Below are 17,155 nucleotides of genomic sequence, written 5' to 3'. Positions count from 1 at the left end.
TGCTGTGGTTGTCAGCTCGCTAACGGACAGGTTTACTCCTGGGAGGCTGGGAGATAGGGCAGAGGTAATGTCTCATTTCCCCAGGCTTCTGTCTGTGTGGGTGTCTCTGTAGCCCGATGGGGATGTTCTATCAGATCTGCTGTAGAGACCCCTGGCCGACCTGTGTGTCTCAGCCATTCTAGCACAATGGGCTGTGATGGGACCGGGTGTTGGGCTACAGCTTCTATTTGCTCAGTCAGGAAATACAGTATAGGTGTGTGTGTGATACATTTCTGGTGTTTTTCTGTATTTAGCTTGCATTCCACATACACTGCTTTTTTCACAGGCTCAAATTCTACCACTGAAAACCTAATTGTCATGCTAGGGAGTTTTCTGATGATTCACTGGACTTGAGGCATAAACCTTGGCTGACATTGAGGTACAGGCGAAACCCGAGAGCTGTAGCTAGCTTCAGGTTTTACAATGGGATTTAGGGCCACTGGCTTGGGTGTTAGCAAGACACTTGGCTTACTGGTCGCTTTCACTAATGATGTGACTGTGCCGCTGTGAGACTGTGAGTCACTAGTTTTGGGCACTGTTCTTAATTCTCAGTGACTCAGCAGGGCCGCCACTAGACCACTACGCCTTCAGCATTACTAATGCATGTTGTTTAACTTGCTCTGAAAATACTGCATTCATACTGTTCAACTACAGGCAAGGATATGTCGGACCTTGCAACTCTATTAATCATGTAAGGCCTACTATACTTAATATAGTAAGGGTTATTTGATATTGTACACATTTGCAGCTAAAAGCTGAATTGCAGTATAAAAAATTAATAAAAATAGATTTAGCTGGGTTGAAAATGAAGTCTCTAGTCCGCCTCAAAGAGACTGATTCTGCTGGCAACACGGATCTGCATTATGTTTGATGGTGTATGGTCATTCAGTTGGTCTGGGAGAGGTTAGTTTGGGTACCAGCCTGAGTCGTGTCCACTTGCATGTAGTAGTAGGCCTAGTATGTCCCTCACTCCATGAGGTTAACAGCATCCATACCCTTAAACAAGGAGTTGTTTGTGACTTGTTTGATGTCAACTGATCAAGCCAGTCAGGAGGCCATTCTCTATCCAGTTTGAATGGGATTGTTTGTTTAGACGTCTGTTCTGACGTCGCTCTCTGTTTGTCTCTTTATCTACCGTGCTGAATCAATTTTCCACCTCGTATTCCCTCACCAAATAGTTGTTTTTAACATTACAGTGTTGTGTGATATCTTTCTCTGAATGCTGCCTCTGTATTGGGGCCGGTTGACGACTCAATGTTCGCCTAAGATAAGGTCAGTTAGCGTGTGTTCACACCTCAAGGCGATGACAGCTGGCTCTTCAAAAAATAAGTCTGAATATCACTCAGTTAGTTCAGTGACTCCACCAGTAGCTGAGGGCATGTTCGTTCACTGAGAGGTCGCTGTTGGGTTGGCCTTTTCCACGTAAAACCAAACCACTCATTTCCTCATTCCGTTACAAAACTCTTCCATTTGTCTCTTTCATTCCCCTCGGAATGTTTGTGGGTTTTATATTATGACACACTCATGCACACACACTGTGGGTTTGATATGATGAAGCCTTTGGCAGTGAGGCACTCTGGTACTGAACAGAGAATGGATGGAGGAGAATGTGGTGTTTTCTCATGGGTCACAGTGGGTTACGCTAGAGGAACAGAATAACATTTCGTACCCTGTGTGGGGGAATCATTCTCCCTGATTCACCCCATTAGTGATAGATGAGGCTCACAGGAAACTGGAGCGGATGAGAGACAATTCAACTGACATTAAAAGTTACAGTAACCCTTTATTATACACAGTCCTATTCCAGCTAGCATTCAACTCAATTGTTATTTTCTGTACTGTACCGTAACATTTTACCATGTGAAGAGTGGACTATTAAATAAAGAGTAACTTTGGTTGCTGTGTGAAATGTGATTGGTCACTCAATGTGAATTGTGATTGATCACTCAATGTGAATGAATCTCTTGTTTTCTGCAGGAGCTGGAGCGGGTGACGTCCTTACAAACCAATCTACAGCTGGCTGCAGTGATCTGCACCAACGCTAGGAGGTAAGTACTCAGATGTGGCCCACCCTCCCTCTCAAAGCTTGTTCTCTTCCATTGGGGATGCTTGGGGTTGAATATTCCTCTCAGCATTGAGCCTGCTAATCAATATCATTCCCACTGTGTACATGTACAACAAGTTTACCTGTACTTCAATTCAGTCAGAGTTGGGAAGCATTTTGAGACCACTCTAACAGAACTGTGCCAGGATGGTAAATGTCTCATGATGTCACTTCCTGGTTCCAGGCAGCTGAGTATTTCAAAGGAGGACTTCACAGAGGCCAGCCTGGGGCTCCTAGCCAATCAGAGGAGGAGACAGCTGCTCACAGGGCTGCTGAAGTCACTGAGGACCATCAAGACCCTGGTAACTGTCCAAGTCACCATGTTGCTTTAAATCTAAATCCTGATACAGACATATGGATATCTACATGCATCATACAATTCAGTTGTGGGATGTTACATTTATTTCGTAATTGAGTGTTAACATTTATGTTGTGGTTCTTGATAAAGATGGTCATTCTTAAAGGGATTTTCGCAATGATGCCCTTTATCTACTTCCTCAGAGTTGGATGAACTCGTGGATACCATTTTTATGTCTGTGTCCAGTATGAAGGAAGTTGGTGAGCCAATGCTAACTAACGTTAGCGTAATCTTAACAAGACTTCCAGTCATTGCACTAATGCTAGTTAGCAATTGCGCTAGAGCTAGTTAACAACTTCCTTCAAACTGCACGCAGAGACATAAAAATGGTATCCACGAGTTCATCTGACTCTGGGGAGGTAGATAAAGGGCCTTATTGCCAAAATCCTGAAGTATCTCATTAACTGTTCTCCTTGTTGTTTTACAGCAAAGGACTGATGTTAGACTCAGTGAGATGCTGGAGGTAAGAGGCACGCACGGGTGCTCTAGGAGGCTGAGTTCAAATGAAGCTCTGTGATTAAATCCAGATCATTATGAATCCCTGAATCCCATTTGTCATGGCAGACCATCCTGGACTCATTCCTGCTGCTGTCAGCATAGCCATAGATTTGAGTAGATTGAGTAGTTGTAGCCCATAGGATAGAAAAGAGCTGACGCTCTGAGCTATCCCACCAAGACCAAGCTACATACTAGATGTAGCCCATGTTTAGAGTAATGGGTTTAGAGTAGTGGTTACTAAACCTTTGTCACTCTGGCTCACTTTAACACAATATGTTTATATATTCTTGTATACACCAAAATATGTACTAAACAGGAAGTTAGCCCTAGTATTGACCCACCAAATTATGTTTGACAGAGTCTGTTTAATGTCTGATATTCCCGTTCTTGGCTTGTTTCCCTCTGTCTGTCCTGTAGGAGGAGGACTATCCAGGTGCCATCCAGTTGTGTCTGGAATGTCAGAAGGCTGCCAGCACATTCAAACACTACAGCTGCATAAGGTATGTTAACATACCAACTACTACAGTATGTTAAGATTACAACTACTACAGCACATTCAAACACAATGTATGCTAAGAAACCCTAGCCTCATCTCTTCAGATCTAAGGATTGGCCCAGTTCACATTTTAGAATCAAACATATTTTTGCAAAATGTCAATACATTTTGCCTTGTCATAAGTAAATGCTACTGGCTTTGTCAGTTGAAAGACTCAGACAGTGTAGATAGTTCATGTGAAGTAGGGTGAAGTTGCCCCTAGATGCTGATCTTGTTTTTTTATGTGCTAGAACACTAATGGTTAAGGTTAGGATTTGGGGAACGGAAGCTGATCCGAGATCTATACCTAGGGGAAACTTTACCCCGGACCTAGTTCATGTACATGAAGCTGCATGTGGTGAGTGAGTTCATTCAATGCTTTGTGTTTTTGAACGACGTAAGAGCAGGCTGAATACTTTGTGAGGGGGAATTGATAGGACTGTGACGGTCTTGGAATTTGAGGTTATGGTAATTGACCAAGCCAATGTACAAGGCCACCGACATAATCGTCCAGGGGGGGCTGTTGGCGAGGTCAAAAAATGGGAGGTCACAATTCTATTTGTACACTTGTTTACATGGATATGCTTCTTAGTAAAACCTATTTGAAACAAGCCATTACATTTCATTATTATTATGCAGGTTATTACTTATAAATGTATTAATTAACAAATTAAGAAATGCCAGGTTGGAGAGGATCTGTCACATTTTCGTATTGACAACATTAATGGAGTCAGAATAAAAATATATTTCTTCCTTGTCTGTTGGCTTTTCTGCGTATAAAATAAATACATACAGATTTTCTCCCACTTTCCCGATATATTCGCATAACGTCACAAACCCTGCTCCTGCGGTCATTCGATTGCAGTGGAATTGGCATATGTTTTTCAGTGCGAGGATGCCATAATGAGATAAATAATGTAGCATAAGCTACTGAAAACAGGCCTTTTACGAGATTAAATCAGAGCATGAGTGTTTGATTCTTATTAAAGAGATGGAGTCCAGACAGGCTACTTAGGAAACTTTCTGAATGGACATATAGGCCAATAGATAACCAAGATGGCGTAGCAGTGCAGTCGTGTACTCTTGTGTGTCCGTGTAAATAGCCTGTTTTTGTATTTTTTTTGTCTTTTGTTGTATATATTCCCCTATTACACTTTTCATCCTTCTACTAAATATACTTTCCTGCAACCCGCCTCACTCAATGTGGAATGGATTCTATTATTTACTTACCTTTTATCTAGAATCTCCAGTTGAAACTAGCTAGCCAGCTAACTAGCTACTTGCTATTAGCCACCGTTAGCGTTTTTTCACCCAGAACATCGGATTTTCTGCCGGAATAACTGAATCACTGGACCTTAACACCGGATCGCAACCAGCTAGCCGCAACCGAATGGATGTTGCTGTTGGCTAATCACCACTGCCCCAGAAGCAAGCACCAGTTAGCCTTGAGCTAGCCTCGAGCCAGGCCCATATCCCGACTATCTACCTCCTCTGTTTACTGGACGGGAATAGCCAGCTAACTAGCTACTTGCTATTAGCCACCGTTAGCAGGTTTTTTTCACCATTGTCCGTGGCCTGCACTACCTACCAGCCAGCTCTAGCCTGGACTATTATCGGCCAGTCTGCACAGCGCGTTAATCGACCCAGAACATATCGGAATTTCTGCCGGAATCACTGAATCACTGGACCTTTAACACCGGATCACCACAACTAGCTTGCTGCAACCGAATGGATGTTGTGGTTGGCTAATCAGCCTTGAGCTAGCCTCGAGTCAGGCCCATCTCCCGGCTATCTACCTCTCTGTCAACCGGACGGGACCTCCTAGTGTCGACACGGAGCCCTGCCGATCCATCACGACTGGTCTGCCGACGTAATCGTCTGTGGTTTCAACAGGCTTCCCGTTGCGACGACCACGAAGATCCATCTGCTAGCCCCGGCCCACTAGCACACGCAATTCAACAGCCGTGCTTCCTGATCGCCTGTGCTGTAGCACCAATTCGAACTGCTCTCGGACTCACATTGCTGTTCACTGGACCTTATGATCACTCAGCTGCACAGCTGAGCCTGCTGGACTGTTCCTTTACACGGTACCCTGTCCTGTTTTATCTGTTTAGCCTCAGCCCAAACCTTCATCACCATTACCAGTTGTTGTCTTAGCTCTCTCGAATAACACCTGTGAATGCTTTATGCCTCTCTCCCATGTCAATATGCCTTGCCTATTGCTGTTCCAGTTAGTTATTATTATACAATTTCACTGTAGACCCCCAAGTCCCTCTCAAACTGCCTTAAATAGCTCCTTTGTTCCACCCCCCATACATTCGGAGACCGGCTCAATCGGTGCCTCCAGTGATGCTATCTCTTTCATTGTTACCCAATGCTTAGGTTTACCTCCACTGTACTCATATCCTTCCATATCCTTGTCTGTACATTATGCCCTGAATCTATTCTACAACGCCCGGAGAACTGCCCCCTTTATTCTTTGTACCCAACACACTAGAAGACCAGTTCTTAAAGCCTTTAGCCGTTTCCTTATTCTAGTCCTCCCCTGTTCCTCTGGTGATGTAGAGGTTAACCCAGGCCCTGCAGCCCCCAGTATCACTCCTACTCCCCAGGCGCTATCATTTGTTGACTTCTGTAACAGTAAAAGCCTTGGCTTTTTGCATTTTTACATCAGAAGCCTCCTTCCTAAGTTTGAGTTATTCACTGCATTAGCACACTCCGCCAACCCTGATGTTCTAGCAGTGTCTGAATCCTGGCTTAGGAAGGCCACCAAAAATTCAGAAATTTCCATCCCCAACTACAACATTTTCCGTCTAAATAGAACTGCCAAAGGGGGTGGAGTTGCAATCTACTGTAGAGATAGCCTGCAGAGCTCTATCATACTATCCAGGTCTGTGCCCAAACAGTTTGAGCTCCTACTTCTAAAAATCCACCTTTCCAGAAATAAGTCTCTCACTGTTGCCGCTTGCTACAGCCCCCCCTCAGCCCCCAGCTGTGCCCTGGACACCATATGTGAATTGATTGCCCCCCATCTATCCTCAGAGTTCGTACTGCTTGGTGACCTAAACTGGGATATGCTTAACACCCCGGCCATCCTACAATCCAAACTAGATGCCCTCAATCTCACGCAAATTATCAAGGAACCTACCAGGTACAACCCTAAATCCGTAAACATGGGCACCCTCATAGATATCATCCTGACTAACTTACCCTCTAAATACACCTCTGCTGCCTTCAACCAGGATCTCCGCGATCACTGCCTTATTGCCTGCGTCCGTAACGGGTCCGCGGTCAAACGACCACCCCTCATCACTGTCAAACGCTCCCTAAAACACTTTAGCGAGCAGGCCTTCCTAATTGACCTGGCCCAGGTATCCTGGATGGATATCGATCTCATTCTGTCAGTAGAGGATGTAGAGGATGCCTGGTTGTTCTTTAAAAGTGCTTTCCTCTCTATCTTAAATAAGCATGCCCCATTCAAAAAAATTCAGAACTAAGAACAGATATAGCCCCTGGTTCTCCTCAGACTTGACTGCCCTTGACCAGCACAAAAACATCCTGTGGCGTACTGCATTAGCATCGAACAGCCCCCGCGATATGCAACTTTTCAGGGAAGTTAGGAACCAAGCAGTTAGGAAAGCAAAGGCTAGCTTTTTCAAACAGAAATTTGCATCCTGTAGCACTAACTCAAAAAAGTTTTGGGACACTGTAAAGTCCATGGAGAATAAGAGCACCTCCTCCCAGCTGCCCACTGCACTGAGGCTAGGAAACACTATCACCACCGATAAATCTACAATAATCGAGAATTTCAACAAGCATTTTGCTACGGCTGGCTTCCACCTGGCTACCACTACCCCGGCCACCAGCTCTGCACCCTCCGCTGCAACTTAGATCCACCTCTACGCAGACGACACCATTTTGTATACATCTGGCCCTTCATTGGACACTGTGTTAACAAACCTCCAAACGAGCTTCAATGCCATATAACACTCGCCTCCAACTGCTCTTAAACACTAGTAAAACTAAATGCATGCTCTTCAATCGAACGCTGCTGGCACCCGCCCACCCGACTAGAATCACTACTCTCGGCGGGTCTGACCTAGAGTATGTGGACAACTACAAATACCTAGGTGTCTGGTTAGACTGTAAACTATCCTTCCAGACTCACATTAAGCATCTCCAATCCAAAGTTAAATCTAGAATCGGCTTCCTATTTCGCAACAAAGCCTCCTTCACTCATGCTGCCAAACATGCCCTCATTAAACTGACTATCCTACCGATCCTTGACTTTGGCGATGTAATTTACAAAATAGCCTCCAACACTCTACTCAGCAAATTGGATATAGTCTATCACAGTGCCATCCGTTTTGTCACCAAAGCCCCATATACTACCCACCACTGTGACCTGTACGCTCTTGTTGGCTGGTCTTCACTACATATTCGTCCCCAAACCCACTGGCTCCAGGTCATCTATAAATCACTGCTAGTCAAATCCCCGCCTTATCTTAGCTCATTGGTCACCATAGCAACACCCACCCGTATTATGTGCTCCAGCAGGTATATCTCACTGGTCATCCCCAAAGCCAAAACCTCCTTTGGCCGCCATTCCTTCCAGTTCTCTGCTGCCAATGACTGGAACGAACTGCAAAAATCTCTGAAGCTGGAGATTCTTATCTACCTCACTAACTTTAAGCATCAGTTGTCAGAGCAGCTTACCGATCACTGCACCTGTACACAGCCCATCTGAAATTAGCCCACCCAACTACCTCATCCCCATATTGTTATTTATTTTGCTCATTTGCACCCCAGTATCTCTATTTGCACATCATCTCTTGCACATCTATCATTCCAGTGTTAATACTAAATTGTAATTATTTTGCACTATGGCCTATTTATTGCCTTACCTCCATAACTTGCTACATTTGCACACACTGTATATATGTTTTCTGTTGTATTTTTGACTTTATGTTTTGTTTACCCCATATGTAACTCTGTGTTGTGGTTTTTTATCGCACTATTTTGCTTTATCTTGGCCAGGTCGCAGTTGTAAATGAGAACTTGTTCTCAACTGGCTTACATGGTTAAATAAAGGTGAAATAAATAAATATAAATAAATAGAGAGAATCAGCGAACTCACACATGCACACCACCGTAAAATCCACCAGCGTATGTCGGACACAAGCAAATATTTATCCTTTCCTTAAAACGCATGAAAAAACCTAGGCCTACCTTAGGCTTTTCGATAATAGGATATAAGATAATGAATTGACAAGGAAAGTATGAAGGGGACAGCTATGATATAGTATGAAGATGACATTGACAATTATTAAAATAGAAACAAATACACTCAACATGTCCGTAGCCTATTTACCAACACCCTCTCCCTTGATAATCATTTTTCAAATACTGTGAGGAACTATTATAAAAAAAATTTTTTACGGACTTTGTTGACTTACTGTGTGAGGTGAAGAAAAAATGACTAAGAAGCCCAGGCACTTTACTGCATTTGACATTTCTCGAGAAGCAGGCCGGGTACTTCTATGCGTGCTCAGACGCGTGCTCCGTCAACATTAGCAGGACAGAGAAGCCAGACACATGCTCATTGCTCACATGGAGCGCGAAAATTATGGTATGAAATAAACCTAAACTTCTTTCTCACAAGTGTAGCAGGTTGTGAACTCTGCTAACAACGTTTCCACTCCGAGAATGAGAACGATAAATTACTGTAATTAGTACATGCATTAACAGAAATGTAATGTAACCAAATGACAGGGATTAAGAGTAAATTGGCTGTTTTACAAACGGTAGGATACCACACGGGCATTCATAAAAGTGCATTGCGGCTGACACTGTATAGCCTAGCCTATTGTACTTTGCGGGGATAGGAGAGCAAAAAAAAAAAGTGGTCTTGCCTAGGGCGGCATATCGGCCAGGACCGGGCCTGATCAGCATTGATTAGTCTATAAATTAAGAAAATATTCTGTTTGAAATAATACCATGCCATGTTGGAGAGGATTGGTCACAACATTAGTGCATTATAGGCCTCAGAGCCAGGACCACCTTGTTGAATAATTAATGAATAGTCAGACATGTCCAACTTTTTTATTTTATTTTATGAAAACCATTACTATTTATTTACTAGCAAGCAATGAAAACCTGCATTGTATATAAAAAAGTTTTTTTTACTGAAGTGCCATAGCCTATAGTGCTCACTGATGCTTTAAGAAGTTGTGGCTGCTACTCAGAGAAAGTGCTCGAATTAAAATAGCTTCCAACAGAATTTAACTACAGGCTTTTTACCTGTGGATGATAAATTCCACCCCTTTTTCCATCCCAAAACCTTTGTGTTTTACGGACAGTAAATGGACATTTCCTAATGGGTTCAAACCTTCTCATATGGTGGGTTTCAAAACCATTAGTGTGATAATGTATGTTTTGAAATGTACTGAAGACAGCGAGACAGACAGACAGACAGAAGGACAAAGAGACAGACAGGGTTCGTGTTCAGACAAAAGTTTTACCAGGGCGAGACTCATCTCCCCCTCTCTAGCGTGCGTTGGCGTGCCCCCAAAAAATGCAGAGTGGTATTTGAATTAGCGACAGACTGCTGTGTGTGTGATCAGCAAGGTTGCACGGTAGCAGATGAAACTGCTAGTACTACCCTCGATCGATAAGCCACAGACTTATATAATGGCCTGTCATTATATAATTAGGAGGGGGGGGGGGTTGTTTGTTTCTCTCTCTCTCTCTCTCTTTTATTCCCTCTCCATTTTTTCATCTCTCTCTCTCTCTGTGTGCTGATGCTTGCCTCTATGCCAGTCTCTCAGCTTATCAGCCTTCAACTAGCCATATCTGTTCAGCCAGATATCTGCTCCTCTGTGTGAGGGATTCACTCTCTGCCAGCTCATGGAAGCCACCTTCCCTAGTCTGTTTATCATGCCCTCTCTCCCTCCTCCTCTCCTCCTCATTAATTATCCTCCATGGTGGAGTTTTGTGTGCCAGTGTTTCCGCTAGGAAGATTTGGCGCCAGACAAGTGACCGGGAAGATTGTAATTTATCTGACATTTGACCGGTCATCCATATGCATTGGGTGCATAACCCATTAGGGCGTCCACACACTCAGCCAGCGCCATCAATAAACGAGGGATAATGAGCCACATTTACATGTCCTTAAAAACAGCCTATAAGAAATTACAAAACACTATTCGATGAATTGCATATGCAAAACTTTATAGCCTATTGTTTTTATTGGTTTTTACTTTCCTAAAACAATATTTGTCCACTTCACAGTTAAGCTGTCGGAGATTTAAGCACTAAATGCATCAGGGCATTGCATGCATAGGCCTATAGGCTTAGGCATCCACTGTATGATATTTATTTTAAAAAATATTATAAAGGAAGAGAAGCTAAGGCCTAACCCCAGAGAGAGAGAGAGAGAGAGAGAGAGAGAGAAGAGAGGGAGGGAGATGGAGATGCCGGTGGCATGCTACTGACATTGACATTATTTTCTTTACCCTTGTCAGATAGGCTACTGTGTCTGCTATATAGGTGTACAGGTGGGTAAATCGTTTCCCCCCCCACCACCTTTAAAAAAAAAATAAAGATGAGCAATAAATTGTTAGCTTATATGGAGCACACAATTAAAAAGACAGATTGAACTTAATTTTGCATATTTAAAGAACTGGTTTGGATTAATAAATAGGCCTACAATAATAACATTTTACATTTACATTTTTAGTCATTTAGCAGACGCTCTTATCCAGAGCGACTTACAGGAGCAATTAGGGTTAAGTGCCTTGCTCAAGGGCACATCGACAGATTTTTCACCTAGTCGGCTCGGGGATTAGAACCAGCTCAGAAATAGAAAATGGTATATCGTACACTACAGTTGAGGAACAATGGGAAAGTAATTCTGCTTTGAAAGTTGATAAACTTGTAAACCCACCCATCTCTTTAAGGATTCACATGTGAGGCCATGTGCTAAACAGAGTGAGTACGGTAGTGTACAAAGCAACCAAAGATTTCAAGACTAAAGGCTGGTTTATACTACGTCTATCAACATGTCTGTAGACAGTTGTCGCAGTGACATCATGAACATTCTGTTGTCGTCCGACATCAAACTGGTTGTCGTTATGAAAAAGTATAAACACAAAAACGACTGGCTGCGTGACATCAGCAGCCTGGTGGTCCAAAATAGCATAACTTTTGTATTTTATCACCAATTAACCCATCCGTCTAAAAATTAATTTAGTATATGTCAATCTAGCAAACCAGGCAACTAAAAGCAACTTTCTAAACAATGTTTTGTTTAGTTTCTAGCCAGTTCAAATAATGATCATATCATATAGCTGACAATGTCTTAACTTTAGCTAATTTGTATTCATTATTACAGGAAAATAAACTCACAACAAGATCATTATTTACAAGTTAACGGTGAGCTAATTACAGAAAATAGCTTACGGTTGTTAGTGTGACGAAAAATATAAGCAGGGCATTCTAGAACTTGGACACTGTCTGGTTGGCCTAACGTTATATCCTAATTTGACTTTGGTGCAGGCCATGTTGTTCACATTACCGTCTCTGGTAAACACATACTATATCAAATAAAATCAAATTTTAGTTGTCACATGCAAAGGATACAGGAGGTATAAACGGTACAGTGAAATGGTTACTTGCAAAGTGGAGTCTTGTTTAGACATGTAGCTAGCTAGCTAAACAATTAACCATAATTCCAACTCATAATGTTTCTACCCTGCATTAATCTGCAGGTAGCTAAAGCTAACCAACGAGGTTCAATGTTAGCTAGCTAGCTAACATTAAGCTATAACTAGCAATGCAAATGGCTCTGAGATACGAATTATATTACTACACAGATCATACACGTAACATTAGCTAGCGAGCCAGCCAGCTAACGTTAGCTAGCAGTACGCTTGAACTTGCAATGAAAACGACTTTATGACTATTTTAAATGTATAATATCTGAAAATGTAACTAGCTAGACTCTCTTACCTGTATACATGGATGAACGCTTCTCTGTCACTGATGCCATGGTTGCCCTTAGTTTGAAGATGTAATCCGGAGACAGGTGTTTTATACAACTGTCTTCTGTGTGTTCTCTTTTCGACACTCTCTGCATATTTGCAATCAAACGCCTGAATTTTCTCCATCTCCTTAGCTATCATACTCTGCTTCCACCGGGCATTCCACTGATTTCAAAACTCGGTCCTCCAGAAAGTGGTGAGCATTAGCAACACTTTTGCAGTCTTCATGATATCTTAAAAAAAATATGCGCTAGAAATTATTACCTACACATACTGAGCAGCTCATGTTATAGACAGAAGCGTGCTACATGGCAGACCAATCCGAACTCATCTCTCGGCATGTCCAGTCCATCCATTATCTCAATCATGGCTAGCGGGAAGGTTCCTGTCTTTTTCCGTGGCTAAACCAACTAGGTTCGTAAATGGCATACAAGTTTGTTATTAAGGCACATGAAACTTCACATGTTCCAGAAGGCATTTCTGCCAAAAAACACATTTTGATTAAAAAAACAAATATTTATGTTGAAATGCCTCTCCTATGACGCACGACCTACGCCTAGTTTCCTGAAACAAGTCACATTTGGCCACGCCAACGTTGTTCTCATCTTTGTCCACTACAATATTAAAACTTGTCCATTGGCAGGACATTCCTGTTGTAGGCTTTTCACTATAGGCATACTCTCTAACTTTCATTTTACTTCAATGAAAAAGGCCTCCATCTTTGCAATCAACAGTAGCCCAAGGCTTCTCTCTCTCTCTCTCTCCTCAGCAGCATTCACATAAGGCAGCGTACAAGGAGTGAGAGAATGGTGCTGAAGCACGAAATTGGGACGTATGAAATGCAGCCCCGGACAATTTGTCTACTTTTAATTTATTTTATCGGCCAAAAGCCGATAACAGAAACCCTAGTGTGTGTGTGTGTGTGTGTGTGTGTTCGGGAGGTACTTATTTGAAATGCAGAGCCCCTTCAGTTCACACAGTCATCCTGTTTGGTGGGCAAGCTCAGACTGGAGAGTTGTCTCTCCTCCTCTTAAGTAGTTAAGAGCAATTTCCTCCCTCCTTTCCCCTCCCTCCATTTCTCCCTCTCCCCTCAGTGGAGGGATATGTTTGAGAGGAGCCCCTGGATTTGTGAGCAGGCTTTATCCAGGCTAGAGCTGAGGGGATTTGAGAGGCAGAAAGTCAGGGGTCGGGGAACCAACCTTTCTCTTCCCTCTCTGACTCCTTCTAAGACCGTCCACAAGAAGAGTCTTCAACTCACTGACCGACCCCCACTGCCAATCTTCAAACACAACGGATATCCTGAAGGACAACAGAAAGAGAGCAAGAGGTTCAGACATCTATCTGTTTCTGAGGGAGTGGTGGGGTCACTGCTGTCACTGCATGTAATTCTAAGATGCTATAGTTAGGTCCTACAACATGGTGTCTAAAAGAGTTCCTCATACTACCTTCTACTCTTAATGACGGGGAATGACGATGCAACTATGTAATTGGATGTTGGAGGACTGAGAACAAGTTGAAAGAGGATGGTGTGTGTGTTTGTGTGTGCTTGTGTGTCTGTGTCCACATGCAGGAGAAGAAGCTGAGAAAAGTTTCTGAGAGCCAATTATCCCACTTCCTTTGATATCCTAGGTATTTTTACTCTAACACATTGACGGGGGTGGGAGAGAGATTTAGCAGTACTCTAACATGTTGTAGGGGGTGAGTGAGATAGCAGTACTCTAACCAGTTGTAGGGGGTGAGAGAGAGTTAGCAGTACTCTAACCAGTTGTAGGGGGTGAGAGAGAGTTAGCAGTACTCTAACCAGTTGTAGGGGGTGAGAGAGAGTTAGCAGTACTCTAACATGTTGTAGGGGGTGAGAGAGAGTTAGCAGTACTCTAACACGTTGTAGGGGGTGAGAGAGTTAGTAGTACTCTAACCAGTTGTAGGGGGTGAGAGAGAGTTAGCAGTACTCTAACATGTTGTAGGGGTGAGAGCGTTAGCAGTACTCTAACCAGTTGTATGGGGTGAGCGAGTTAGCAGTACTCTAACGTGATAGCGAGTTAGCAGTACGTTAACCAGTTTTAGGGGGTGACTGAGTGTTAGCAGTACTCTAACACGTCGTAGGGGTGAGCAAGTTAAAGTACTCTAACATGTTGTAGGGGGTGAGAGAGAGTTAGCAGTACTCTAACACGTTGTAGTGGGTGAGAGAGTTAGCAGTACTCTAACACGTTGTAGGGGGTGAGAGAGTTAGCAGTACTCTAACATGTTCTAGTGGGTGAGAGAGTTAGTAGTACTCTAACATGTTGTAGGGGGTGAGCGAGTGTTAGTAGTACTCTAACATGTTGTAGCAGCTGAGAGAGAGTTAGCAGTACTCTGACATGTTGTAGGGGGTGAGAGAGTTAGTAGTACTCTGACATGTTGTAGGGAGTGAGAGAGTTAGCAGTACTCTAACATGTTGTAGGGGGTGAGAGAGTTGTTGTAGGGTGTGAGAGAGTTAGTAGTACTCTGACATGTTGTAGGAGGTGGGAGAGTTAGTAGTACTCTGACATGTTGTAGGGAGTGAGAGAGTTAGCAGTACTCTAACATGTTGTAGTGGGTGAGAGAGAGTTAGCAGTACTCTGACACGTTGTAGTGGGTGAGAGAGTTAGCAGTATTCTAACACGTTGTAGGGGGTGAGAGAGTTAGTAGTACTCTGACATGTTGTAGGGGGTGAGAGAGTTAGTAGTACTCTGACATGTTGTAGTGGTTGAGAGAGAGTTAGCAGTACTCTATCATGTTGTAGAGAGTTAGCAGTACTCTAACCAGTTGTTGGGGGTGAGAGAGAGTTAGCAGTACTCTAACATGTTGTAGGGGGTGAGCGAGTTAGCAGTTATCTAACCAGTTGTAGGGGGTGAGAGAGATTTGACAGTACTCTAACACGTTGTAGGGGTGAGCGAGTTAGCAGTACTCTAACCAGTTGTAGGGGGTGAGAGCGTTAGCAGTACTCTAACATGTTCTAGAGGTGAGCGAGTTAACAGTACTCGAACACGTTGTAAGGGTGAGAGAGTTAGCAGTACTCTAACCAGTTGTATGGGGTGAGCGAGTTAGCAGTACTCTAACCAGTTGTAGGGAGAGAGAGAGAGTTAGCAGTACTCTAACATGTTGTAGGGGGTGAGAGAGTTGTTGTAGGGTGTGAGAGAGTTAGTAGTACTCTGACATGTTGTAGGAGGTGAGAGAGTTAGTAGTACTCTGACATGTTGTAGGGAGTGAGAGAGTTAGCAGTACTCAAACATGTTGTAGGGGGTGAGCGAGTCAGCAGTACTCTAACATGTTGTAGGGGGGTGAGAGTTAGTAGTACTCTAACATGTTGTAGGGGTGAGAGAGTTAGTTACCTACACGTTGTAGGTGAGAGAGTTAGCAGTACTCTGACATGTTGTAGGGGGGTGAGAGAGTTAGCAGTACTCTGACATGTTGTAGGGGGGTGAGAGAGTTAGCAGTACTCTAACACGTTGTAGTGGGTGAGAGAGTTAGAAGTACTCTAACACATTGTAGGGGGTGAGAGAGTTAGCAGTACTCTAACATGTTGTAGGGGTGAGAGAGTTGTTGTAGGGTGTTAGAGAGTTAGTAGTACTCTGACATGTTGTAGGAGGTGAGAGAGTTAGTAGTACTCTGACATGTTGTAGGGAGTGAGAGAGTTAGCAGTACTCTAACCAGTTGTTGGGGGTGAGAGAGAGTTAGCAGTACTCTAACATGTTGTAGGGGGTGAGCGAGTTAGCAGTTCTCTAACCAGTTGTAGGGTGTGAGAGAGATTTGACAGTACTCTAACACGTTGTAGGGGTGAGCGAGTTAGCAGTACTCTAACACGTTGTAGGGGGTGAGAGAGTTAGCAGTACTCTAACATGTTGTAGGGGGTAAGAGAGTTAGTAGTACTCTAACATGTTGTAGGGGGTGAGAGAGTTAGCAGTACTCTGACATGTTGTAGGGGGTGAGAGAGTTAGCAGTACTCTAACACGTTGTAGGGGGTGAGAGAGTTAGCAGTACTCTAACACGTTGTAGTGGGTGAGAGAGTTAGCAGTACTCTAACATGTTGTAGGGGGTGAGAGAGAGTTAGCAGTACTCTAACATGTTGTAGGGGGTGAGAGAGTTAGCAGTACTCTAACATGTTGTAGGGGGTGAGAGAGTTAGTAGTACTCTAACATGTTGTAGGGGGTGAGAGAGTTAGCAGTACTCTGACACGTTGTAGGGGTGAGAGAGGTAGCAGTACTCTGACATGTTGTAGGGGGTGAGAGAGTTAGCAGTACTCTAACACGTTGTAGTGGGTGAGAGAGTTAGCAGTACTCTAACATGTTGTAGGGGGTGAGAGAGTTAGCAGTACTCTAACATGTTGTAGGATGTGAGAGAGTTGTTGTAGGGTGTGAGAGAGTTAGTAGTACTCTGACATGTTGTAGGAGGTGAGAGAGTTAGTAGTACTCTGACATGTTGTAGGGAGTGAGAGAGTTAGCAGTACTCTAACATGTTGTAGGGGGTGAGCGAGTCAGCAGTACTCTAACATGTTGTAGGGGGTGAGAGAGTTAGTAGTACTCTAACATGTTGTAGGGGGTGAGAGAGTTAGCAGTACTCTG

At 43.5% G+C, this 17,155-nt stretch overlaps 1 protein-coding gene across 4 annotated transcripts in view; it reads left to right on the top strand.

Annotated features, from left to right (window-relative positions):
* The window catches only part of vps50 (VPS50 EARP/GARPII complex subunit), a 227,764-nt gene that overhangs the window by 40,460 nt on the left and 170,149 nt on the right, over nucleotides 1-17,155 (top strand). For all 4 annotated transcript variants that reach the window (XM_041884002.2, XM_041884000.2, XM_045222025.1 and 1 more), the window contains exons 6-9: nucleotides 2,017-2,087; nucleotides 2,328-2,445; nucleotides 2,929-2,964; nucleotides 3,417-3,499. In XM_041884002.2, the coding sequence (XP_041739936.2) occupies nucleotides 2,017-2,087; nucleotides 2,328-2,445; nucleotides 2,929-2,964; nucleotides 3,417-3,499 (308 nt within the window). The remainder of the gene's footprint in view (nucleotides 1-2,016; nucleotides 2,088-2,327; nucleotides 2,446-2,928; nucleotides 2,965-3,416; nucleotides 3,500-17,155) is intronic.

Source organism: Coregonus clupeaformis, chromosome 8 (assembly GCF_020615455.1).
Source record: "Coregonus clupeaformis isolate EN_2021a chromosome 8, ASM2061545v1, whole genome shotgun sequence".
Lineage (NCBI taxonomy): Eukaryota > Metazoa > Chordata > Actinopteri > Salmoniformes > Salmonidae > Coregonus > Coregonus clupeaformis.
This window is presented reverse-complemented; position numbering and strand designations above follow the sequence as displayed.